This window comes from Nomascus leucogenys, chromosome 23 (genome assembly GCF_006542625.1).
Source record: "Nomascus leucogenys isolate Asia chromosome 23, Asia_NLE_v1, whole genome shotgun sequence".
Taxonomy (NCBI): domain Eukaryota; kingdom Metazoa; phylum Chordata; class Mammalia; order Primates; family Hylobatidae; genus Nomascus; species Nomascus leucogenys.
In genome coordinates, this window is record NC_044403.1 from 20,737,660 (window position 1) to 20,765,444 (window position 27,785).

Here is a 27,785-nt window from a genome sequence, read left to right on the forward strand (position 1 = left end):
CACAAGTATATTCCCATAGAGTATTTATTTATTTACTCTGTAACAGTTCACATTTTAAATAGTGCTTCCTGACAATACACCAGCTGGCTCTTCTTTAATAAGGGCAATAAGGATAGCAATTCACATTCGGGGGATTAGTTTCACCATACCACACATTTGGGGGATGGCAAAAACGGGGTCTAAGGAAAAGGGAGGGTGTTTAAGGGAAAGAGGAGGGTAAGACCCTTGCATTTGTAGAAGTCATTACTATTTCTCAGTAGTGGTCATATTGGCTTTGCCGGCAACCTCAGGATGGGATTAAAGAAAGAAAGGAGCATGTCCTATCTTAGACACCTGGGTGGGTGGCTGCCTGCAAGGAGAAGGAGGCTTAGGGACACATTTCACAAGAAACCAGCACCCACATTGGTCAGATGAAGCTTCCTCAATTTTCAGCCACCACTTACACCTTTCTGTACCGGCTGCAAGAGGAAGAAGAAAACCAAACTTATAATGTTGTTTGGCAAGGAGAGACTCAAACTTATCATAGTCAAAAGAATCTATGTTAAGTTTGTAAATACACCATGAAGAATTCAGGTACATTAAGTTTCTCTAGCTTCCTCTCATCTCTTTCTGGGATTTGCCCTGCATAAACACAGTCCCCTGCCCAAACAATCCCACCAAAACAGGTCCTCAGTAAACAACTTCATGTTTCACTCCTGCATAGAGTGGCTGGCTTCCCAGAAAGCCTTAGCATGACAGAGAACCAGGTTATGCCTGGACAGCTCAGCCAGACCACAGGACCACCACCCAAGTTTTGGGTATTCAGCTGCCTATAAATTAATCCTTCAAATTCTATACTAAACCAAACTAGGTCCCAGGCCCTTAAACTCAAGTAGATTCAAATCCATCAGTGATAGACTGGATTAAGAAAATGTGGCACATACACACCATGGAATATTATCTGGAATCATTCCCATACTCTTAATCTTCTTAATCCTCCAAAGTCAAGCTGGACCCACAGATGACTTCCAAACTGTTGAAACAAAATTTGCCTTCAGGATCTTAAGGCAGAGGCACCCAGAAACCTGATAAGGCCAGTCTGCAGGCCAGGAAACATGTCTGTTTGGATCTACTGCTATCAACCTCCTGTTAGGTCATAATGCCTGTGAGTGGGTAATTAACAGAGATCCCTTTAAATCTGGACTTCATAATTTTCTAGAATCCTTTTACTAACACAAGCTAAAAGATACAAGCCCGGCCAGGCATGGTGGCTCACGCCTGTAATCCCAGCACTTTGGGAGGCAGAGGCGGGTGGATCATCTGAGGTCAGGAGTTCGTGACCAGCCTGGCCAACATGGTGAAACCCCGTCTCTACTAAAAATACAAAAAAAAAAAAAAAAAAAAAAAAAAATTAGCCAGGCGTGGTAGTGGGCACCTGTAGTCCCAGCTACTTGGGAGGCTAAGGCTGGAGAATCACTTGAATCCAGGAGGCGAAGGTTGCAGTGAGCTGAGATTGCACCATTGCACTCCAGCCTGGGCAACAAGAGCAAAACTCTGTCTCAAAAAAAAAAAAAGATACAAGCCCAGATAAAGAGAGAACCTGAGTTGCACTCAGGGATGACCTATCAAGGTTATTCAAGAAGCAGTTTTCTATCCGCTAACATTGAATTTTCTGCTATATAAACAATGACCTAAAAGTTTAGAGAAGAACTTAATTGAAGTAGCAGATTTATACAGAAGAAGGAAGTAAGCACTGGAGATAATTCTAAATAACTTAACCATTTATAAAAGTTATACTATTTACAGAAGAATTTTCCCAAAATACAATGCTTCAAAGGCTCTACAGGAAAGGAGAGATGCAGGACAAAATGGTTGCATCCTGGACTCAAGTAGCAGAAGCAAAAGTCCAGAAACATATCCCTGAATAGAAGAGAAAGCAGAGTGAGGGGAGTTAAGGAGGATGCCCTATAGAAAAAGATGCAGAGAAGAGATACAGCAGGATAAGGACATCAAAGGCTCCTGACTTCCAGTTCTCTTCTAAATTGAAGACAGCATGCAAACATACACTTCTGATGTCGCCACAGAAAAAAGATCATGACTGGCAGAACCATCAGAGCCACATATAACACAATATGTGGACTTGGTCAGAGATGGGTCACTGAGACTACATCCTCTTGCTCCCCTTGTGATAGCAATATAGTTATTCTTGTGGTCACTTAATAGACATGGATGGAAAATCTAAGGAAATAGGATATAAAACAAAAGAGATGAAAATGCTTGGATGGCTAACTCAGTCTTCCACTATAAATCTTTCTCACTCTGTCTACAATTTTGAAGTAGCCAAGGTACAGGTGGGAAAGAATAAGGAGAGAAATAAGTGGCCCTCAAAATCAGAGGTAGGGCATCTGGAAGTCTCAAAATGACCAAACAAACCAGATATATTTCAGAAGGACAAGAAACTGGATCCCTGAAGCTTAGGACATACCTGGAAAATAACTTCACCACAACACTAAAAAATACACACGTACAACAAAATGTTTCCTAGTCATAGACTTCACTGGCTTTCCCAGCAAGACTTCATAAATTAGACATACCAAAAAAATTAAATACTTAAGAGATTCACATTTCCACATGATCCACGCAGAGTTCCTAGAGGGGGTTAATGCAGGGAATGAAAAGGTAGGTAAGACGCCCCAGCCAAATAGATCATGCTGCTGTCAAAGACTCCAACATGCCTTCCCAAGCCTTTGCAACCATCAGGGAGGTGGTAAATGAGGATGAAGAAGTCTTCTCTCCATAGAACTGATTTTACAGTGACAGGAGAGTAGAGAGGGTATCCACTCTGTTCACTTCTTCTGCAACTGAAGATTCCATCAGATTAGATCTATGGAAAAAGAGTTATCAGTGACTTTATTGTTTTTCATGGTAGAGATGTTCAAAGAAAATCAGGAAAACTAAAGGTCAGAATATTCCTCTATTTTCCTGTCCTTTTCTTTAGCCCCAATAGTCTGTAAACATCTTCTCCTTCCAGAAAGGCCCAGAAACTGTTATTTTCCATGATAAGCTTTTGAACTTTGAATGAGACTATAATATTTCTTGGGAGTGGGGGTGGGGAGGGAACATTAGCATTTGGAGCAAGATGATTCTTTGTAGTATGTAACTGCTACAAGCCCTGCATGATGTTAGCATCACTAGCCCCAACACAGAAAATACCAGTCGTAGCCACCCGTCAGTCACTGGGACAATAAAAACCACGACCCCACATTGTCAAATGTCCCCTAAGGAAGATGCTATTATTTCCAGCTGAAAACAACTGAGAATCATTTCTTCATGGTCAGAAGGCATCCACAGGAAATAGTGTTGGTCCAAAACAACTGTCTTGATACACGTCTACTCAAGAAAGCTCCCCATTCTGCCTACTTTCTAAAGGACAAAGCTGGGATTGGCAGTATTTGTCCTAAACCCTCGAGGAACAGTATTTCAGCAGCCACTCACCTCGTAGGGAGCTTCAACAAACTTTATCCTAGAAAGAAATCTTCGCAGCTCCCCACGGCCAATTTTGGGGGTGGACTCCTGTAGCTGAGCCATCTGGCCCTCCATTAGTGCCCACCGTAGACTAAGCTTGCTGACCACCAGGGCTGCTGGATGGCCTTCAGAGCTTGGCCCTGTTGTCCTGGTAACATAAAAGGCATCTTTCCAGAGGTCGTTAATTCCAACTGAGGAAGGACAAAAACAAGAGCAGTTAACATGGACACATACTGTCTACTAACAGGAGAGGGGTTTGGTTCAACAATACATTTATTTACTCACTAGTTCACACAGGAAATGTACTGAGCACTGAATAAACAGAAGGCAGTGAGCTAGCCCATGGGTGCAAACTAGGGAAGGACTGGACACCAGTAAGGCAGCACATTCTTCCTGGTCTTTGCACCTTTACTTCTCTGAAGCTATTTCCAAAAAAGCCCAACTCAGGAACTGAGAGAACGTGCCCCTTGTGGCAAGAATTCAGTAGAAAAGCATGCTGTTTTGATTACTGTAGCCTTGTAGTATAGTTTGAAGTCAGGTAGCATGATGCCTCCAGCTTTGTTCTTTTGGCTTAGGATTGACTTGGCGATTTGGGCTCTTTTTTGGTTCCATATGAACTTTAAAGTAGTTTTTTCCAATTCTGTGAAGAAAGTCATTGGTAGCTTGATGGGGATGGCACTGAATCTATAAATTACCTTGGGCAGTATGGCCATTTTCACGATATTGATTCTTCCAACCCACGAGCATGGAATGTTCTTCCATTTGTTTGTATCCTCTTTTATTTCATTGAGCAGTGGTTTGTAGTTCTCCTTGAAGAAGTCCTTCACATCCCTTGTAAGTTGGATTCCTAGGTATTTTATTCTCTTTGAAGCAATTGTGAATGGGAGTTCGCTCATGATTTGGCTCTCTGTTTGTCTGTTATTGGTGTATAAGAATGCTTGTGATTTTTGTACATTGATTTTGTATCTTGAGACTTTGCTGAAGTTGCTTATCAGCTTGAGGAGATTTTGGGCCGAGACAATGGGGTTTTCTAGATATACAATCATGTCATCTGCAAACAGGGACAATTTGACTTCCTCTTTTCCTAGTTGAATACCCTTTATTTCCTTCTCATGCCTAATTGCCCTGGCCAGAACTTCCAACACTATGTTGAATAGGAGTGGTGAGAGAGAGCATCCCTGTCTTGTGCCAGTTTTCAAACGGAATGCCAAAACAGAGATATAGATCAATGGAACAGAACAGAGCCCTCAGAAATAATGCTACATATCTACAACTATCTGATCTTTGACAAACCTGACAAAAACAAGAAATGGGGAAAGGATTCCCTATTTAATAAATGTTGCTGGGAAAACTGGCTAGCCATATGTAGAAAGCTGAAACTGGATCCCTTCCTTACACCTTATACAAGATCAATTAAAGACTTACATGTTAGACCTAAAACCATAAAAACCCTAGAAGAAAACCTAGGCAATACCATTCAGGACATAGGCATGGGCAAGGATTTCATGTCTAAAACACCAAAAGCAATGGCAACAAAAGCCAAAACTGACAAATGGGATCTCATTAAACTAAAGAGCTTCTGCACAGCAAAAGAAACTACCATCAGAGTGAACAGGCAACTTACAAAATGGGAGAAAATTTTCGCAACCTACTCATCTGACAAAGGGCTAATATCCAGAATCTACAATGAACTCAAACAAATTTACAAGAAAAAAACAAACAACCCCATCAAAAAGTGGGCGAAGGACATGAACAGACACTTCTCAAAAGAAGACATTTATGCAGCCAAAACACACATGAAAAAATGCTCATCATCACTGGCCATCAGAGAAATGCAAATCAAAACCACAATGAGATGCCACCTCACACCAGTTAGAATGGCCATCATTAAAAAGTCAGGAAACAACAGGTGCTGGAGAGGATGTGGAGAAATAGGAACACTTTTACACTGTTGGTGGGACTGTAAACTAGTTCAACCATTGTGGAAGTCAGTGTGGCGATTCCTCAGGGATCTAGAACTAGAAATACCATTTGACCCAGCAATCCCATTACTGGGTATATACCCAAAGGACTATAAATCATGCTGCTATAAAGACACATGCACACGTATGTTTATTGCAGCACTATTCACAATAGCAAAGACTTGGAACCAACCCAAATGTCCAACAACGATAGACTGGATTAAGAAAATGTGGCACATATACACCATGGAATACTATGCAGCCATAAAAAAGGATGAGTTCGTGTCCTTTGTAGGGACATGGATGAAACTGGAAATCATCATTCTCAGTAAACTATCGCAAGGACAAAAAACCAAACACTGCATGTTCTCACTCATAGATGAGAATTGAACAACGAAACACATGGACACAGGAAGGGGAACATCACACTCCGGGGTCTGTTGTGGAGTGGTGGGAGGGGGTAGGGATAGCATTAGGAGATATACCTAATGCTAAATGACGAGTTAATGGTTGCAGCACACCAACATGGCACATGGATACATACATAACAAACCTGCACATTGTGCACATGTACCCTAAAACTTAAAGTATAATAATAATAAAACAAAATTTAAAAAAAAATAATTCAGTAGAAAAGCAAGCCCGAAACGCTAGGGAGCCTGAGAATTCCCAGACTGTCAGTGTGCAGTCACAGAGGCGATTTACCTTGCCAGTGTTTATTTCGCCTCATCTTTAAAATACAAGTTATAATAAAAATGGTGTCAAGATTCTTAATTACCATTATTTGATGTTCACTGAATATTTTATGCTACTGTTGAAAAAAACAGCTCAGGCAGATCTAATCACAGGATTTTCCAAGCTCACATCTCCCTGCCCCCAGCCCCCAATCAGTGGACAGGTGTGCCTGCAAGTTCCAGGTAAGTTGTTCTTCCCCATGTATCCCAATAAATCGAGAGAGCTACAAACACCAGCTGCAACCCAAGGCCAATGAGTTTGTAAGTAGACAGCCAAGTCCATAAGTAGCCAGAGAATGCGGAAAGAAAGAAAGGAGATGTGACCATCTGGTCCTCTCCCACTCCTGCACTCCCTGACCTCCCAACAGGAACAGCAAATTCCATGAGGGAAGGAATCGCTGAGAAGCAGATCACCAGACAACCTAGACTAGCAGGCAGCAGAGGCTGCAATCCCAATGCTTTGGTTTCCTGAGTTGAGGGTCTCCCATATAGGATCCCATTTTATTTACAGTATTATTTAGACAGATATGTGAAGTAGAAGAACACTTCCAAAACGTTAAGTGGTTATGAGTGGCCAGATTATGGCCAATTTTTCTTCCTTCCTTTGATTTTTCTTCTTTCTCCAATTTCTATGCAAGGGGCATAGTTATATTCAAAAAAAGGTTTTCTAAATCAATGCCCCGGCAAAACACATTCTATCTCCATCATGTCCTTCACAGTTAATTCCAAATCCTAATCTCTCAGTGGGTCAAGAAACTAGTCTTATTTGTAGTCCCAGCACCTGGCACAGTGCCTGGCATACAGTTGATGCTCATTAAATGCCTGCTGAAGGAGTGGCTGGATGAATCATCACCTTACAGACCCTTTGGAATGGGATGTACTTTCACCTCCACATTCAGAGCATACGGGTTCTCACCCTGTGAATCCAGGGATTCCACCCAGAGGAGCATTCCAGCAAAGCCCGAGGCACCAGGGACACCAGGGAAAGTGCCCTGCTGTCGTCTGAGAAGCACACATCCTTCCCTGGGTGGGGCAATGGTCTCATCACACACAGCCAGCATATACTCTCCCACCATCTGTATACACAGACCCCCGCTGGCACTGGGACTCACCCTCTGAAGCCGTCACTGTGCCGGTGGTGTTGGCCAGATCCAGAAGGATGGAGGGGAACGCAGGATGCAGGAGGTAAAGGTGGTGAAGGCTGGGCGGCTCAGTTCCTAGGATGATATCCTGACAATGAGCCGCAAAAAGGAAGAGCAAAGGTAACTCTACATTCCCACACACAACAGTCTTCAGGTGAAAAGGCAGAGTAGAAAATGGTGATTACTCATTGCTCTCAGATGCTGATGCCTGATCCTAACTACAAGAACGTGTTTGAAAGTAAGTCCCCTGTATAAGAGACATACTTCAAAGAGCTCAAAATACTAATCATTAACTCTTTCAAACCACAATCTACAGCTGGAAAATGCTTTCTCCCTTGTAAGAAAAAAAAGGAAAGCAGGCCAGGTGCGGTGGCTCATGCCTGTAATCCCAGCATTTTAGGAGGCCGAGGTGGGCAGATGACCTGAGGTCAGGAGTTCGAGACCAGCCTGGCCAACATGCAGAAACCCTGTCTCTACTGAAAATACAAAAAAAAAAAAAAAAAAGCTGGGCATGGTGGCATGTGCCTGTAGCCCCAGCTACTCGGGAGGCTGAGGCAGGAGAATCACTTGAACCTGGGAGGCAGAGGTTGCAGTGAGCCAAGATCATGCCACTGCACTCCAGCCTGGGTGACAGAGAGAGACTCTGTCTCAAAAAAAAGGAAAAGAAAAGGCAATGTGCAGACCCCAAGAGAGGAATGTGACAAGATGTCCCAGTCTTCTGCCCATGGAAGTACTAGAATACTGGTTCGTCCCTTGCAGCAGATGGGGCTTTGTGGAGATGAAATCTATTTATGAAAACACAGTAAGCCAAATATATTTCCTTTCACTGGGTGTCAAAGCCAATTGCAAGCATCAGGCTAAAAATTACAAAAATCTATCTGTTCCTGAAATGAGTGGAATGTCGACCAGACAGAGGCAAATCATCAATTATAAAACAAAAGTTCCAAGGCCTGAGTGTCAGTCTTCAAACTCTCTACGGCAGAAGAAATGCACATTGGGACTATCTTTATCAGTATGACTTCTATGTGGGGATGGGACTTGAGACTTGGCAGGTACATGAGTGTGTGGCCATGCAGTTGTTAAAGCACAGAAGTACACCCATGTTAGTTAGTAAGTGGCTGCTCTCCAGAGCTTCCCAAGTGCCTCTCCTCCCTTGGGACTACCTTGGGCCTCCTGCAGTAGAGGAAATGGAAGCTCTGAGGGATGAATATTACCCCTGCTTCCATATCGCTGCATGGGAAGAAGTCCCCAAGTGAGGAGAAGTGTGAGCAGGAAGCTTGCAACCTCACTCTCAACACATGCCCACAAAGCAGAAGAGGGCATTTTCCACACACCCTTAGGATCCCAGGGATGAAGGGACAGATCTCCGGCTCAGCTAACATGAGAAGAAAACAGCCAAACACCTTCCTCACTGCCTACAGAATGAAGCACAAATTCCTTAGCATGAAAACCAGTCTTACACCATTTAACCAAAATATGCCTCTTCCAGACTGAGCTGCTATGACTCACCTGCCCACCCCATGCTGCACAAATGTCTGATCATCACCCTCAATCCATGCTTCACCTTACTCTGCCTAACTGTTGCCAATCTTATTTGCCTCTTAGACTGTCTAACCATCCTCTCTACCCCATCTCTACACTTCTCATCCTTAGGTGCCCACCTTGAACGCCCCCCTCTGAGGAAAAGCTCCCTTATTACCCTAGGCAAAGTTAACACCTCCCTTCTTTTGTGCTTCCATGTAAACTTCTTACTTGTACCTCTATTAAAGCATTTTAACATGGCTCTTTTTTTTTTGTAGTTATTTATAGAAGACTACATTTGAGACTTATCTTGTCCAATACCCTCATTTTATTATAGGAGGGGTCTTCAAAAAGTTCATGGAAATGCAGATTATGAAAAAACTATGCATGGACTTCAAAATTTTTTTTGCACCAAAGGAAACTCATACTAACTTGTTATAACATGCCTGAAAAGGAGCCACTCTGAGGCACCAAGAAGGGTAAGATATCAGTTTGAAAACAGCCCCTATCAAAGTAACACAAATTCTGCCAAAAAGTTGAAGCAAGAACACGCATCAAATTTATGGTGAATTTTGGGTGGAAGAATGGTGAAATCACTGATGCTTTCTGAAAAATTTATGATGACAATGCCCCAGAGAGATCAGCAGCTTAGATGTGGATAGCTCATTTTAACGAGGGACAAAATGATGTCAGAGATTAAACCCACAATGGCAGACCATCCTCATCAATTTGTAAGGAAAAAATTAATCTTGTTCATGCCCTAACTGAAAAGAACCAATGATTAACAGCACAAACAATAGCCACCATTGAAGACACCTCAATTGGTTCAGTTTACATAATTCTGGTTGAAAAATTAAAGTTGAGCAAACTTGCCACTGGATGGGTGGCAAAACTGTTGGCACGTATTAGCTGCAGACAAGAGCAGGGCTTTCAATGGAAATTTTAAACAAGTGGGATCAAGATCCTGGAAGCATTTCTTTGAAGATCTGTAGCAGGAGATGAAACATGGCTTTACCAGTGTGCTCCTGAAGGCAAAGCACAATGAAAGCAATGACTACAAGAGGTGGAAGTGGTCCAGTCAAAGAAAAAGTGGAAAGGTCAACAGCAAAAGTCATGGCAGTATTTTGGAGGGATGCCCAAGGCATTTTGCTTGTTGACTTTAGGCCTAAAGAATGATAACATTGGCCGGGTGCGGTGGCTCACGCCTGTAATCCCAGCTCTTAGGGAAGCAGAGGCAGGATGACAGCTTGAGCCCAGGAGTTTGAGGCCTGCCTGGGCAATATAGCAAGACCCCATTCTCCACAAAAAGGAAAAAAAAAAAGACAAAAAAAGAATGATAACATCTGCTTAAAATGAGAGTGTTTGGGAAAGCCAAAGCTTTAGCAGAAAAACACCTGGGAAAGCTTCACCAGAGAGTTCTTCTCCACCACAACAACGTTCCTACTCATTCCTCTCATTAAATGAGCAATTTTGTGAGTTTCAATGGGAAATCATGAGGCATCTACCTTATAGTTCTGAGTTAGCTCCTTGTGACTTTCTTTAGTTTCCTAATCTTAAAAAATCTTTAAAGGGCTCTCATTTTTCTTCAGTTTATAATGTAAAAAAAGACTGCATTGACATGGTGAAATTCCCAGGACCCTCAGTTCTTTAGGGATGGACTAAATGGCTGGTATCAATGCTTACAAACTGTCTTGAACTTGATGGAGCTTATGTTAAGAAATAAAGTTCTTTTTTTTTTTTGAGACGAAGTCTTGCACTGTCACCTGGGCTGGAGTGCAATGGCATGATCTCAGCTCACTGCAACCTCCACCTCCCAGGTTCAAGCAATTCTGCCTCAGCCTCCCGGAGAGCTGGAATTACAGGTGCCCACCACCATGCCTGGCTAATTTTTTGTATTTTTAGTAGAGATGAGGTTTCACTATGTTGGCCAGGCTGGTATCGAACTCCTGACCTCGTGATTCTCCCATCTCGGCCTCCCAACCTCGTGATTCTCCCATCTCGGCCTCCCAAAGTGCTGGGATTACAGGCATGAGCCACTGCGCCCAGCCGACATTTTTTTTTTTTATATTTTAATTACATTTTTCCATGAACTTTCTGAAGTCCCCTCATATGCTGGGAGGAAGTTGAAATGTTAGGTAAATTGCCCATGGTCACACTGTTAGGGCATGTCAGAGTTCGAAATACAATCTAGATTTTAGGTAAATCTGATCCTCAAAATGAGTAAATATATTAGCATCTTCATTAACCATTAATGGATAAAGATAATGAGGTTCAGAGCAGTTGAGTGACTTGTTGACTGAGGCTGGTTGATGAATTTGGGATCCTGCCTCCATCAGGCTCCCCCATTATCTGTGGACCATCTGTCTTCTCTAAAGGGCCAAGATTTTTTCAGTTTATCCTTAGTCCCTACAGAGATCACAGTGCCTGGCACACAGAAAGTACTGAGTCAAGATGTGTTTCATTGAACTAAGGCAGGGTGGGTCTTACTAAAAACTCCCCGGTACCTAAAACAGGTAGCACCCTGCCTCATCAACCCCATGAAAATACTGCAGTGTAACATTTAAGACTTTCTAAAATCTGCCTTCTAGGTGTCAGACCTTCTCTCCCATAGTTCCTCAAATGACCTCTCAGTTTTATCTGGTCAATGTCCCTCTCCACCTGCTGGCCACCCTCCCCCATCCCCGTTCCTTCAGTCTCAGGGCATGCGCCTCAAAGCCCAGCCTTACTCCTCCTTGAAATTCTCTCTGCCCACTTCAGACCAGTCATAATGATTTCTCCTCTTCAACAACTGTAGCATATGTGAATTATCTGTAAATTTGGATCTAGTATCTTGCGAGGACTTTTTATTCTTTATTCAGCCTCCCACTGTCTGTAGCCAGCAGTTAGGGGCTGTTGTCAGCTTGCACATTCTCTGCTAAAAGGCAAAGGTGTGGCTCAGGAGGACACAGGGTTCCTGCTTTTCTCCAGCGAGCGCTGACTTGTTTCTACTCCAACCCCTTGGAAAGTGATGGGTCAAATAACATCTCCAGAACACAGTCAGCCCTGCACAGCAGCTGCCATCTGACAAAGTAAAAAAAGGACCCTCCCAGGCTCACTCACAGAATTGGGAGATGCAGCTGACAGCCCTTCGGCCCAGAAGAGGAAGACAGACTTCTGGTCTGAAGTAACTGCTGAGGTGGCTGGTGTTTCTTTCATGTGACACGGAGCACGGTAACTCCAAACAACGGAGCCAGAGTTACCATCCACAACCATCATCTACAAAAGAGAAGACAGAGAGTAAACACGGCCAGGCCTCAAAAAAGCAGCAGGCCCAGAAAATGCACACACAAAAATGCACAGGTATTCAAATAACACAAATATTAACACGTTGCACTTTTAAGATGCAGGCAAACTGGGTGTTCAGAGAGCATGAATAATGGCTAAGGACCAGGACCCAAGCTTCTGCAGCCCTTTTTCCCATTTAATAGATTTCAAGAACTGCAAAGTTCTCAAGTGGGAAAGGGACATTCAAATCATGTAGTCCACCCCATTTTACAGGTGAGAAAAGGAGGATCTGAGAGACAGGAAGTGACGTGGACGCAGGGATTGTCCACGTTTAGGACAGTCCTCAGACAGAGAGAGCAGCCACTCTGCAAATGCCAACAGCAGCACCTCGTTCCCCACAACACGCAGTCACTCAGAAAACAATGGCCCAGTGAACACTGTCCTGGGGCATGGTGTTCCCAGCTTTATGGATCCGACTCTTGGTGTCGTGGCATATGGACCTTGGGAAGTCTCAAATTTAAAGCGGCGCTGTTGAAACAGGCAAAAAAATAATCCAAGAGGGGATTCATTGCTTAGCTGCATTTCTCAAAGGATAATGACGAAGGGGTTCAAATTCATAATCCTGGCATATGTCTGCTCTTCATCCTAAATGCCTCACAAATCTGGAGCCTCTCATTTACCAAAATCCCCAAGAAGTTCCCCAATTTCCTCCAGCCCAAGTGTCTTCCCTCCCTCCTGCCCAGCATCTCCACACTTCTGTAGGTGGAGGACCCAACCTCTGTGGACAACCGCTTGCCCTATTCTTCCAGGCCCCTGAGCCCTGCTCAGACTGCATCCCACCAGGTCCTGGAACCGACCCAGCAGAGACAAAATCTTCTCAACCAGCAGAGAAAGAAAAACAGACAAGCATTTTAAGATTCCCTTTGGCAATCTTGGGGAAAAAAGAAGTCTAGAGACACTGCACTAGAAACTTGTATCCACTCAAACACGTATTTCATTTTATATATTTTTTTATTATACTTTAAGTTCGTTTAACTGTCACAATAATCCTATGAAGGCAGGCAATATGATTACCCCTGTTTTATAAATGCAGAAACTGCAGCGAGGCAAGATTAGGTAATATGCCCAAGGTCTCCAATAAGTAATGGTGTCAGGATTAAAACCCAGGGCTGAAACTCAGCATCTCCACCTTCAACCTACTATACCTACTACACACCCTTCTTCCGTTATCCTGCCAGCACCAACGTATCAGAAATTCCTTCGAATTACACGCAGGCACTGGCTTTTCCTATATAGTAGCACTGCTGGAAGTCTCTCCCTAACATGATGTTTTTATCAATGTATCTGTCCTCTGCCCATAACCAAATACCCTATGGCCTCCAACGCCTCCTCCAGATCCTGCAGCTGTGCTTTCGGGGCCCTCTGTAAGCTGACTTCATTCTCATCTCTCTGGTGGGAGCGCACCTCAGCCCACCCTTATCTATTCAGCAAACCTTTTCTCTGCTCTCATGATTCTGCACATACAACCCCTGACCAACATGAGGCATCTCTTGCCTCCCTGGCCCTCCAGCTCGCCTGCACTCCATCTGCTTCCTGTGTTCCCAGTGGACCCCGGTGCGAACCTCCACAACAGCACTTTCCACCATGTAGTAGAGCTATGTAGTGACTCTGTCTTCATTAATTTTGTGTCTCCAGCATTCAGCATAGAAGGTGGCATACATTAGAGGTGATGATAAAGTGTTTGTTGAATTCTTTTTCTCTCTCAGGGAACAATGTGCAATGTATAGAAATAGATATATATTTCACAGTGAAAATAAACCAAAATGCAAGGTCGATAATAAAAAAAAATTTGTAACTGTAATTCTGCTGTAATGTTAAAGAAATGAAAGTCATCCATCCAATCATTATATCCTCACAGTATACAACTTCATGTAATATCAAAGATCTATTCAGTGTCCTTGGAACATGCTCTATCCTTTCTGTCTCTGGGCCTCTGCTCTTGGCACCTCTGACCTGGCATGTTTTCCTGTCCACATAAATACGATTCAGCTTTAAAAAGCCCTGCTTATATTTCCCTCCTTTATAAGGTCTTCCATAAAACTCCAGTCACCACAGACTTCTCTGAAATCTTAGGTATAGCTGTGTGTTAAAGCATTACATTTCTTTATACCTGTCTTTCCCCACCAAGAGATTTCAGAAGGCTCCCACTGCCTAACTGTAAGCTAGGGATCCAGAACAAGAAACTCCTATATAGGAAGGAGATTATCCTAGAAAGGCTTCCAGTGCTACAGATTTTAGCAATGAATTGCGAGTTTTCATTTTATCCACTCAGTGAGAGTTTGAGTTCTTTGAAGGTAGAGATCATATTTTAGGTTCTTTTTATTCCCTGCTGTGCCTAGCACAGGGTTGGACACGAAGTATATACTTTACATATGCTTTGATTGATCTGAAGCCCAAAGTTTTACCTTTTTCATCCCAACTCCATCCTGTATCTGTAGAAGGAAGTCTAATGTCTGATCATCAGTGAAATATCCAGGAGTAGGCTGGCTGCAAATAAGGACGAAGTAAGCAATCAATAGTGAACAAGAAAAACAGGAAAACTAAGAACTCTCCTTCCCTTCTCTTGCACTGGCCCCAGATATAAGAATTGCAAGCAATTGTTCTGGACAATTTTTAAACATGGGAAAGTGGATCAAAACAGCAAACACAAGAAGGAACACAATGCAAACCTGCGCAGGCCTTGAAGTCTCAATGCCCAGTAAGGTGTCAGATTTTGCCCCCGAAGCAGCACAAGGCTTTGTCTGGTTGTAATCAGAAGGTTGCTGCAGTTGGAATCTGGTGCCTTCACCATCTGGAGTAGCTCAACACCATCACTGGGTTAAATAAGACCCCAACAGTTAGTCTCTGGCTTGGACAAGATTTCTGAGCCATTTATTTTGGCTTTTTCTCTCAGTATACGTACACCTGTACACACTCTTGTATTCATGCCCCACCATTATCTCATCAAGTGGGACACACTGTTGTTTCAGTTGAATCTCATTTTCTTGACCTTAGAAACCAAGGATCCCCAGAAATTTCCATACAAGTTCAAAAGGAACTCACAGGAAAAGTGCTACAGTGCAATATCTCTCACACTGGATATTCTGGGAAGGCAACAGAGCCAAGGATAATCACAGGGAAGGCAGACAGATATCTGGACAGGAGACCAGAGGTTGCCAATGAGCTTGGGCAGCAGCCCATGGCATACATTTCACTGAATTAGTTCTTGCTCGGTGCCACTGGGACCATTCTATTTCATACCTGTCAAATTCACTAAAACACCATGATACTGCCCAAGAAAATGCTAGAAAATGATTTGGAACTTCTGGTAGGAAAGAATGAAACAATTATTAGCCAGGCTTAGGGTTAAATGGGTAAAATCCCCTGCATGTGACAAACTACATGCTTCTAGTTAGGAAATAAATAAAAATAAAAAATAAGATTTCATGGACGCTGTCCTTGCTTCTGTCAAAATGCTTCAACTAAGAGAAAAATACAGAAAAGAGTAGGTCAGATCCTTCAGCACAGTTTCACAAACAGTTAGATAAGTCTATCTCCCTCCCTACTCTGACTCAGAGCCCTAAGTATCCTTCCTTGCATCCTACCTGAGGAGTGATGACATGTGGTCACCAACACAGAAATCAACGCATTACGTTACCAAGAGAAGAAAATTTCTAACTCATGTTAACCAGATCAGAAGACGGTAAATTAAGATAAGCACTGTTTCCCCTAAACCTCTACCCACATATTCACCAGCCCAACCAAACTTAGAGACTCAAAGGCACGTGAGTTCACAAGAGATCTCACTGTGACCAAGGACAGACATCTGCCCTACCTGTAAACATCAATGAGCTCAGACAGGTTGATGGATCTTCGCTTTTCCCATTCTGGCTCTTCTATCTGCAGAGAAGGTGGTGAGCTGTCTCGATTTTGGGCTTGAACAAAAATGTCCCGCAGGGCGACAGCTTGTATATTTCCTAGCACCACAGGAAGAAGCAACACTGAGAAGTTGAATTTAACAGAACTGTCCCATGGTGAGGATCTGAGCAAGAGACACAGAGCCTGACCAGATGGGTCTAACAGAGCCCGCCCAGACTGGACAACATGGAACAAGTGGGGAGGTGATTAAGTGGGTGCTGGACAAGAGTTTTCCCTTTAGAGGAGGCAGCAAGGGAAGGCAGAGTAAATAGCCTGTGATCAGTGGGGGACAGTAAGAGGCCCCTGCATTAGAAGGCTACGGGAAGGTTGGTGTCAGGAGTTCCTGAGCTTTCACCCTGTCTCACAAAGAAGGCCGCATCACATACGCCAGTGGGGAACAGGGGCAAAAACTAGCCTTGCTTCTTACCAAAGCCAAACAGGATGTAGACAGCCCCGTTTGTGGTGATGTAAACCTGAGGACCAATGAGATTCCCAACTCCCACGATGTTGTACTTCACAGGTCGACCCACTGGATTTCCGGTCCGGCCAGACACCAGCAGAAAGCATAGATCTGGCTGAGGAAGTAAGAGAGGGGGGTGGAGTCAATAGAAGCCCTATCGTTTCCTAATTAAATGGCTTCTCCAGACAGTCACTGCCTCCTCGTAAGCCACGGGCTCAGAAACACTCCCCCAAGTTGGAAAGCACAAAGCCAAACCTGCTTCGCTTTATTTCCCTGCAAGTAAGCAAGTAAAGCAAATGTCCCATTGCCTCACTAGAGCCAGGCAAAGGGCATCTTCAAAGCACCTCAGACAGTTTCTCTGAAGCAGAATTGTTGCTTGCTGAGCAGTCTCCTGAGGCACAGAATTCTAGCCTACAGCTAAACATAGGATGGCTGGCCCCTGCGTCTTTACCTCAATACCAGAAATCCCCAGTAATATCTGGTTCTAGCTAGAGTTAATCCAGGCAGTGCTCTCCCATCGGAACACTAGATGTCTGGCCTGGACACCATCAACTTTATTCTCAAAGAGAGAACAGCAAACTTTTTCTGTGAAGGGCCAAATAGTATATATTTTAGGCTTTGCCAGCTAGATGATCTCTGTAGCAACTATTCTACTCTGCTGTTCTTGTGTGAAAGCAGTCATAAACAACACATAAATGAATGGGTGTGAGTATGTTCCAATAAAGCTCTATTTATAAAAACAAGTCGTGGGCCAAATTTAACCTACAAGCCACAGTTGCCAACTTCAGCTCTAGAGGATTTCTTTTGGGGGTAGAGTCACCAGTTAAGAAATATGAGGATTTTACTGGTATCTTGACTTCAGTAAAGCTTTTGACAAAGTTTATCATCATGAACTCTATGGACAAGATAAAGAAATGTGGTTTGCCACGTACCAGGAAAAGGTACTTACGGGATCAATACTAGCCTAGAGGGAGGTTTTTAGAGGAATGTCATAGCACTCTGCTATTGCCCCATTCCTATTAAACATTCTTGTCAAAGACTTGAAAGAATAGAATTCAAGTTTATCACAAAGCTGAGAGGGATAGCTAATATGGCACATGACAAACTCAAAATTCAAAAAAACCTTAGGCTGGAAGATGAGTCAAAATCTGCCAGAAAAAAATAAACTGGTCTATTAATAATTAATCATTAAAAGATATAGGTACTTTAGCTGATTACAAACAGAAAGCAAATCTTAGAAAAAATATTACGATCTTTGGCTGCAAAAACAGACATACAGAGTCTACATCAAAATAAGTAACAATTCCCTTAGGTTGCTATATTAATTATACTACAAATAAAATGCTGTTTTTAGATATAAGTACCACATTTTAAAAGAGATTTGGACAAACTAGAATGCAAAGGGAAAGAAATCAAGAAAAAGAGGAGTTTGGACTTCCTGGTTGCATGAGGAACAGTATGAGAAATGGGGATATTTGGTCCTGAGTAGCAAGCTTAGAGGGACTAGGCTAATGGTTAAAGGGCTTTCCTATAGAAAGGGGATTAGACTCATTCACAGTAGCTCTATGGGAATGAAGCTGGAACAATGAGTGGAAGCTATGAGAAAGCAGATTTCTTTCTGCTTAGGACAGAATTTTCTGGAGCTGGCCCAAAAATGAAATGGACCACCTCACAAATTAATGTTATTCCCATCAGCCTGAGTGCACCAAGAGAGTAGGGGTGCCAACATGTCTGTAATGCTGAACCAGAGATCATAGCACGTGTGAGAAAGTTAACCAAATGGTCTTCAAGGTCCCTTCCCACTAACGTTCTAGACCTTATCAGTTCCTGTAATCAAAAACCAGGTCCAGTTCTCCAAGCCCACTTCACTCTAAACCCAGATCAACGAATGCAATCACTACAAGTCACAGACTTAGGTTTCCTTCCTTGTGAAAAGAGAGTCTTCCATCTCAGGAGCTTATACAGGTTCCTGGGGTCCCTTGCTGCTGGCAGAGAGGTCAAAAGAGGTCAGTACAAGGATGAAGCTGCTGCGCTATATACCTAGTGCCTCTACAAGGTTTTCCTAGAACTGTCTACCACTTTTCAAGCAGAACTGAGACTATGCCCCAGCTGTACCCTATTGTGAAAACAAGTAAATTCTGTAGGGCAAGATGGGCAATACACTGGGTAGAGACTAACACAAAGGGCACAAAGTAAGAGTGGGCAAGAAGCCGCTTCCTCCAGTGGAGACCTCCTTACTACGGAGGGTCCCCAAGGGCCTGAGCCACTATCTCACCAACCACCACCAGCTAATAAGCGGCCAGACGGGATGGTTAGACCAAGATTTCTAAATTCAATCATGACATAAAAACTTGTTCAATGGCTTGCCGTGCCTCCCCATATGTTCCCCTTCAAAGAATTGCTCCCTGATGGAAGTAATAATTCAAATTTTCCCTAGTCCCCAATCACTTTATTCACAATGGCTAGGATAAAAAAGATTACATGAATACTTCCTGTATTCTTGGTTCGGGTCCACTTTGAGACCAACTGGCTAGCTGAAGAAAACGAACATAAAGTACCCTTAAAGCTTAAAACCCTTAAAACTAAGTAGGCTTCAGAAATTTAGCTCATTCTGAATCTTGCCTTTATCTTGCAAATGTAAGGGAGAGTTTAGTGTGCTAGAGCAGTGCTCCTCAAAACTCATGACTAATGGGGCACTCTTAAGTTTGGGGGACTCTTGGCAGAAAGCCACAAAATCTTAACAGATTTCATTCCATTCTACATAATTTCACCTCCAGAATTTACAACTCTACTCCATATATGCAATACAAAGATCACAACAGCAAACACTAGGTCTATGAAAATTAAAATAGGTTATCAAATGAGGCAAAATTAGCCATATCCACATTTTTCCACAAACATTCTTTGCTGATTGTTTGACTCTTCTGTGCACAAGCATTTCCTTGGCAGACACACTAGGAAGTCTGAGAAAAAGTCTTAGAGAAATTTTGACAAAAGCTCTGAAAAACACTTCCAGAATAAAAACTTAAAATTGAGATCATCCTGTTAATTTATTCCTTCCTGTGATTTGGGAGAAAGACTACTCTTATTTTATCTGTGTGCAGAGTAACCAGTACACCGAAGTTCCTGCAAATCATAATTTAGGACCATAATTCAAGGGCCACTGTCCTGAATCAAAGTCTGCCTTGTCACAGCCTAGATTACAACACTCCTTTCTTTGGTCATTGTTGTTACTATTGCTTGACTTAGATTTTTTCCTATGTATCTTTCACGAACTTTGTATCAGCCTGTTCTATTGTTTTATAATTGACATAAAATGTACATATATATAATATAGTAAAACTAAAAATACATATACACAGTAAAAATTAGGCACTACTCTAGGCACTTTAAATATGTTAGCTATAATTGTCATAACAATGATGTAAGTAGATATAACATGCCTTTTTTACATATGAAGAAACCAGAGCTTGGACAGGATCCACGGCTTGCCCAAGGCCACAAAGATATAAAGTGGTAGAGGTGGAATTCACATACAGACCCATCTAACTCTAAAGCTCCACTACACCCCAGTCCATGGAGCCATAAGGCTGCCAGAGAAAATGGGTTCATAATGGTCATGTATTCACTTAACCTCACAAGGAGAATTTACTTAAACCTAAACCCTTGTAAAAAGAACATTTCAAGCAGCATTTATAACGCAACACTAGGAGCTGAGACAACTAAAATAGAAGCATTCCCTATAAGAAACAAAAACCATTTACTAGAGATCATACCTGCAATTCCCCGATGGCCAGAACCACAAGGTCTCGAACGCCGTCTTCATCCAAGTCTGGCAACACCACAACTGGGGCAGCCAAGGTACCGTTGGACAAGTAGTTTGGGTTTAAAGTCCAAATGGCTTTCCCTAAGGAAGGACACATAGGCTTGTCACTATGACAGTTTCTTGCCTTTGGAAAGGCAGATGCAATGTTCCCAGGCCAGAAAAGAAAGACTCAATGGGCTGAACAACAGACAGCAACTCCTACCTACTAACTGCCTTTCGTTTTTGTCTTACTGAGGAGGAGGGAGCAGGGAGTGTGATCTGAATCCTCAAGTATCTGGCTAACAAATCCATGCAATAATTTCTCACCTGGATTTTTTTAGATGAAATGGAGATGCTAACAAACTTTAGATAAAATGGAGATGCTTTCCAACAAAGAAGGGCTCACTCGCCTGGGGTGAGGGAACTGATCTGTTAGAGATTATAACAACTATTAAGGAACCATCCAGGGGCAGCCGACCAGACCACTCTGCTTCCTTCCCCCACAAGGTCACATAAGTAAGCACCACAGCATCATAGGAAGTTTTCAAGATGGCTTCAGTTCTACAGTTAACTCAAATCCCAGTTTTTTTTCACTCAGAAGCACCCCGCGACCAAACTCCAACCTCTAAACCTGGGAAGGATGTTATTTATTCCACTCCACGTGAGCACACGGCCCAGCAGTACTAAGCCTATGGGCCGTATACTTAGGATTCTGTAAGAGCCTTCAGGACATGTGATTCTTTTTCATTCCCTTTGTCATGTATGTCTGAATGCAGTAAGAAGCTAAAAGGCCAGTCAACAAGCCTCAGCAAACCTTTATTTCTTCACTGACGTATTTTTTTAAGTAGTTAATGCCAAGTTTACACATGGACCCCATGTATATCAAATATGAAAAATCAAAGTTCAGTCGTCTTTTGTACAAAGAACAGAGTCGGGAGACTATTTACACACCAAAGGCCTCAGGGTAGTTTCTGTTTGGGTAATTCAGTTCCAGCCCCATCCTGTCACCAAACAGGTTGAACCATGGATCTGTTTACTCAATCTGCCCAAACCTTTTCTCTCATTTCTCTTAATAACCATATTCCAGAGCAGTAAATCAGACATTCCACCATGTGAGAGTCAAAAGGTCCCCTACCCAACAGATTATTCTAATCCAAAAGTATGGCTCATAGGAGCGAAGTTCTTTTGTGGTAAACGGTATTTACCTGACGTTGCATTGAATGCGCTGAGCATCTTGTGTGTCCCTGTCACAAGGCAGGTGGTTTCAGCCAGGCTTCCTGGCATCAGCTCCAAACATGTGATATCTCGAACTTCCTCAGGGAGAAGACTAGACCACAGTGTGCTGCCATTCATCCCCGAAAGGCATACAAGATTAGCAGCTGGCCTTGAGACACCTAGAAGCACACAAGAGAGATAAAAAAGGAAAGCAGGCAGAGGAGATAAGAGGCAGAGATGAACAACAGGCCAGAAAACTGCAAATGGATGGTGGTAAGGCAGCAGCCACAATTGTGTATTCAGCTCCCTTGCACACTTCTGGCAGCAAGGTGTAAACACAGAGTGCCTGTCATCTTTGCTCAACACGCTTCTCATGTAAGACAAGAGCTGTGGCCTCCTCTACACTGTCAAATGCATCTCCACTTCTGCACCTTTCCCAACACTTCTCTTTACATGTCTGCCACCTCGGCCCCAACTAAATGGTGATATCCTTAAGGAGAAAGACTGTCTCACTAATCTCTGCACCTATAGCAACCAACTGTTTGCCTAATAAGAGACAGGAGCAAAATCAAGAATACGAAAAAGTAGTTAAGAACAAAAAACCAGGAGGAAAAGATATGCTCAGAAACATGAGACCGATCTAGAACGTGTGCAGAGCAGGGAGCAAAATACCTGAATTCTAATCATCACTAACAAATGCTTCCTGAGAGCAGAAAAATATTTTCTTTTTTGAAAAAATAAACTTGAAGATTACATATAGCAATGATGAGTGGGTCTTGCTAGTCTAGAGTTCTATGGAATCAATTGATCTGGTCCCAGTCAGGAAAAAATATTTGGGAAGACCTAATACCTAGGTCCAAGGACACCTGGTAAGGGATTACAGTAGCCATGTCCTTAGTAAATAAGCCTTTATGTCACTTAATTACTACATCAGACTCAGAACTTTCTCCCTTGTCAGTTTCACATTCACTCTTAGGATAGGGACAAATGACTCATTTCATACAGTTCCCACTTTCAGCAACAACTAATACGGATAAGGAGACAAAGCTTTTAGAGCTTCCTTCTACCTATTCCTCAGTACGACTAATTAAATATACAACCTAAAAACAAGTGACAAACAATGGCTGGCTGTTTCAGACCTTGTTTCCAGAAGACATAGATGACAAACAGAGGTGGTATATGGTAACTTCCAGGCTTCTCAAAGGTGCTAGGATCCCTATCCTGTGCGGTTCTTCCTACTGGAGGACCCTATTCCATCCTACAATGCTCTGACTCGTCTTTTCCCAGGTGGTGATGGATTACCCCTTCCTGCTAGACCATGACTCCTCGAGGCCAAGGCCAGGCTCCTCTTGTTCGACAGTCTGTGTGTAACCAGCAGAACTCTAGAGAAGGTGCACAGTGGCTGCCACACTGTCAGTATCAACACACAGTTGCTGAATGAAGGAACAAGTGAATAGACAAAAAACTCAATCCCTCTGTGTCCAGTGGCACACAGCTTTGTGGGTTATGGGCACAGCAGCTTGGCATGAGGGTCAAGGACATGAACTCCAGAGCCAGACTCCTTGGATCTGAATCCCCAGCTCTATCATTTACCAGCGGCAGGACTTTGGGCAAGTTCTTTAACCTAACGATGTCTCACCTTCCTCCTGTGCAAAAGGGGGATAATAATGAGTCTACTTCACAGGACCGTGTGGAAGGATAAATTCCTTCATATGTTACACGCTGACGATGGTGCATTAACACATAGAAAGCATCATATGTTCGCTATATCCTTATTTGTACAGTCTGTGGCCAAATCATCCTGGTCCATATTGTGTCCAAACCCACGGCCTTGCCATTATGAGTCTTGATATGAAGCAAACCACGTAAGATACCAAATGACTAAAAACATCTCTAAATCTAAGTAGATGGGGAAGATTTTTACTTCAGAAGTCACGGGCAGGAAAAGTGTAATCAAGTTTTAATTGCACGGAAATCTACTCCTAGGCTGGAGATGCTCTCTACAGCAGATCTCCACCCAGATTGCTTCCACATCTCACGTGGGCCTCAGAAAGCCACTCCTACTAATGTAAGAGATGTGGTTTAGAATTCTCTAAAACACACCTAGACATGTATTCCAAGGCCTAGATGACTTAAAAGCAGTCATTAGGGCACCCTCAGCATCAAACTAGGTCCCTGCATCAGCTCACAGGCTGCAGTTCGACTCCACTGTAGTGGAGGCTGCAGGACCAACCAAAAGCCTTGTGTACTTAGGTTGAAATCAGAAAGCATTTTTTCTTTTTCTACAGCTGACATGTGTAAAAGCTGGGATCCCAGAAACAGCACCCTAAATTAGGGTAAGTTGTGGACGGTTTCATAAGGAGACTATTCACAAAGATGTGGCCAGCATGTAGAAACACCACAAGTCATAGTGCAGACCCTCAGAACTGTTAGGCTCCCCAACAAAGACACAAGGAGAGGATGCAATTACTGGAATCCAGAAAAGAAAGTCCTATAGGAGGGCCACCTTGAAACGAGCTGTGACCCAGGGTCAAGGCTGTAGCAGCCATCCTGCAGTGACCCCGGAGGGGAGAGAGCCAGGGGAGTGAATACCTCCCCTCACACTCTTCCTCCCCTCCCATTCCTGAGCTGTGCTCCCCATTGAAAGGAGACCAGCAGGCAAGGAAGCCTGTTGATACCATCCACACAGCTCAGCTTCCCCATGCAGAGAGCAGGATGGACAGCAGGTCTACAAGTGTAAACTGAAGGAGGAAAGGAAAATACCCGGCCAAGAGGTATTTGTGTAAAGATGTGTAAGTCTATGAACAAAAGTTTTCTGCCAGGGATAGGAGGGTAGCATAAAGTCATTGTTCACTATAATCTAAGAGGCAGTGGAAAACCAGGAGAAAACCCATGAAACCCGAGGACTAACACTGTTCGTTGCAAAGTATGTGGACAAGTCACCTCCTCTCTGCATCACAGTTTCTTCACTGGCCTGGTCACCACTAAAAATTCCTTCCAGCTATAACTCCCTCCGATTTCTTAGACTGAGCTTTATTTATATGTGGAAGCTTTCTGATGAGGGTTTTCATGTACGCCAGAACCATGATAACTTTCTGTTCACTGCAGATCCTTCTTGGGACACAGCTCTGATGTTGTCTCCTAGCTGACAGTGCCCCTGTAGCAGCCTTGAAAAAACATGTCTCTTACCTACTGCACTCCTGTTCCTTGACATCACAAAGGAGAGAAGCACATCACGCAGGCCATCTCCATTCACATCAGCCAATTCCAATGGAGACAGGTCTCCACCTGTTATACACATAAAAAACCAAAAAGGTCCTGAGCAAGTTACCACAAACCAGTTCTCTGTTGCCAGTAGCTCTATAAACACCAAGCAGACTCCAGTTCCTTGACTAGGTACAGTAGACACACCTCTCCCTACTCCCCCTGCTAAGTGCATGGAAAAGCCCTGGACACTATATAAAACAAACATAAGACAACTCTAAAAGGCAGAGAGAAGGAAGCAGACCAGCTAGGGACTGCAAGACCCAAGGAATGACAAGCTGATGAGTCCCCTGGGTTTTCTTTTGGCCTCATAATACCCAGATAGGGTGCTGGAAAAGCCAGCAACCCAGAAACACCACAGGTACAGACAAAAAAGCCCCAGAAAAGGCTGGCTTCCCTAGCCAAAAGCCCAGGAAAGGTGCAGTCCAGCAAGACAGGAAAGTTTTAGATAATAACTGTTCTACTCCAACCAAACACCCCAGATAAAATTATGGGCCCAGCTCCACCCACCCATATAGCAAAGGCTGAATGTGGAGCCTGGCTCCCACCCTCTCCTGGATGTAACAAGGCACCCCACCACCACCACCACCATCAGGGTCATGTCAGAGAAAGCCAGATGGGGGCCAGGACTGTCACCCTCACCAAAGGAGGATGGCAGGACCAAAGGAGTTCCACCCCAACTAGCATCAATAAGGTAGCCCTCTCCCTCCTCTCCACGGAGGTGGTGTCAGCAGAGGCCTAGTGAGGAGTCTGGACTTCCATCCCCCCACCACCCAACAACATGGACTCAGAGGATGCCCACCAAATTTGGAGAGAATTCACACATTGCTAGTGGAAATGTAAATTGGTACAACCATGTTGGAAAATAATTTAACATAAACTACTAATAATGAACATGCACACACCCTATGGTATGATCCAGCAATTTTACTCCTAGGTTTATGCCTTAGAGAAATTCTTATACACTGCAATAGGAAACATATACAAAAATGTTCTTAGCAGCACCATTTATTTATTAAAAAAAAAAAAGGACTGGAAGCATTACTTAAAGGTTCATCAACAGTAAAATGGATAAATCATGGGATATTCATACCATGGAAAATCAGACAGTAGTGAAAATGAATAAACTCCAGGTATAATGCATCAATATAGATGAATCTCAATAAATTGAGTGGCACAAAAAATTAAGTGGCACAAAAAAGTAGGTCACAGGCTGGGTGCAGTGGCTCACACCTATAATCCCAGCACTTTGGGAGGCCGAGGTGGGTGGATCACCTGAGGTCAGGAGTTCAAGATCAGCATGGCCAAAAGGGCAAAACCCTGTCTCTACTGAAAATACAAAAATTAGCAGGCATGGTGGCGAGCTCCTGCAATCCCAGCTACATGGGAGGCTAAGGCACAAAAATCACTTGAAGCTGGGAGGCGGAGCCTGCAGTGAGCCGAGATCACACCACTGCACTCCAGCCTGGATGACAGAGCAAGACTCTGTCGCAAAAAAAAAAAAAAAAAAGGCAGTTCACACAAGACTGCATGATTAAATTCATGTAAAATTTTAAAACCAGCAAAAGTAATGAATATATAGTTTAGGGGTACATATTGACATGGTAAAACTTTACAGAAAAAGGAATAATCAACACAAAATTCAGGATAGCAGAGGCCTTTGGTGGGCAGAGGAGGATGTGGTCAGGAGGGACACACAAGAGATTGTGAAGGTCTCAATGATGTTCTATTTCTAAAGCTGGGTGGTAAACACACCAACAATTTGTTACCTTTAAACTGTATATAAATATATGTAAATGAAACTTGCCTTCAGAGAAACTAAAGATGAGAACACAGAACTCATCAGAAGCTAATTCAACTGGGATCAGAGAAGTGGCAGAGATAAACATTTCTAGATCAAGAGGATGCCAGGGGTCTGAGGATAGCTTAATCCAGTTCACAAGAGACAGGACTACTCAACACAGGTGAGACATAAGTCCCATTCCAGAGCAAGAGGTTTTAAAGAAGCCTGCTCCAAAAGGAGACAGAATAGCTGGAATTACTCGGACAGCACCACCGTAACCATGAGGAGCAAGAAAGAAAAGATAGCAACTATCTTTTATAGGAAATGAAATTATTTTATAATTTAAATTAGGTCAGACCTCTATCACCAAAGAATGTTGAAGGGTTCTACAAGAGCCCTATCCCTGGTGCAGCCAGGCCTTCAACCTTGCTTTTCTCTGTAAATAGCCCTTCCTACAGCTTTGCATTCCCCTGATACAGTGCTGGCTCCACAGCAGGAACCCAGCAAACCAGCCCTGTCCTCTGTGGATCTAATAAAGACCAATGCCAACAGACACAACAGAGCAGTGATTCCCAGGTTTTTGGAGGTGTTTGTTTTCTTTCAAATCTTAATCTCCTTGCCACCTCCACACAGCGGGGACGGTAAGGTGGGGAACGCTGCATGACACATATTAAGTTTTAACATTTGGAGGAAAATTTAAATGTAATCAGACATAGCATGAAGTTTCACAGGATTAGGGCTGAAGATTCTGCAGCTCACCTCCCTGGGAGCCCAAGTGGCGGCTCCAGGTGCTGTGCAGATCTCTGGGAGGACAGGGGATCAGGAAAGCACACAGGAGCACCAGGATCATCGAGATCCCCAAAGTCAGCAGGAAGACAGACGTGCGCACATATGACACCAGGGAGGAGGCCCCCTTCTGTTCCAGGCCCCCAAGGGGTTCCGAGGGGTAGTCCTCCGTGGTGACTTCTGAAAGATGTGGCTTTGCAGCCTCTGCAACCTCAGCATCTGAGTCGGGTTCTGGCGCTTCTCCCAAAGGACTCTTCCCATTTTTGACCCCTCCATTCTTCTGCAGGTTAAGCACCAGATCGTCTTCACTCTCATCACTGTCAGCCTGGGTGAGTGGATCATACTCCCCTAGGTCTGGGCTCTTCTTCCCTGAAAAAACAGAAAAACAG

General features: G+C 43.4%; 1 protein-coding gene across 1 annotated transcript in view; it reads right to left on the minus strand.

Moving 5' to 3' along the window:
* Positions 1-10: 10 nt before the first annotated feature.
* The window catches only part of FAM234B (family with sequence similarity 234 member B), a 38,519-nt gene continuing 10,744 nt past the window's right edge, over positions 11-27,785 (minus strand). The window contains exons 2-13 of the mRNA XM_030804573.1: positions 27,370-27,765; positions 24,753-24,851; positions 21,554-21,742; positions 20,320-20,450; positions 16,511-16,658; positions 16,001-16,142; positions 14,856-14,999; positions 14,592-14,673; positions 11,962-12,117; positions 7,312-7,429; positions 3,475-3,695; positions 11-2,863 (exon numbers count right to left, since the gene is read on the minus strand). Of these exons, the coding sequence (XP_030660433.1) occupies positions 2,858-2,863; positions 3,475-3,695; positions 7,312-7,429; positions 11,962-12,117; positions 14,592-14,673; positions 14,856-14,999; positions 16,001-16,142; positions 16,511-16,658; positions 20,320-20,450; positions 21,554-21,742; positions 24,753-24,851; positions 27,370-27,765 (1,832 nt within the window). The 3' untranslated portion in view covers positions 11-2,857. The remainder of the gene's footprint in view (positions 2,864-3,474; positions 3,696-7,311; positions 7,430-11,961; positions 12,118-14,591; positions 14,674-14,855; positions 15,000-16,000; positions 16,143-16,510; positions 16,659-20,319; positions 20,451-21,553; positions 21,743-24,752; positions 24,852-27,369; positions 27,766-27,785) is intronic.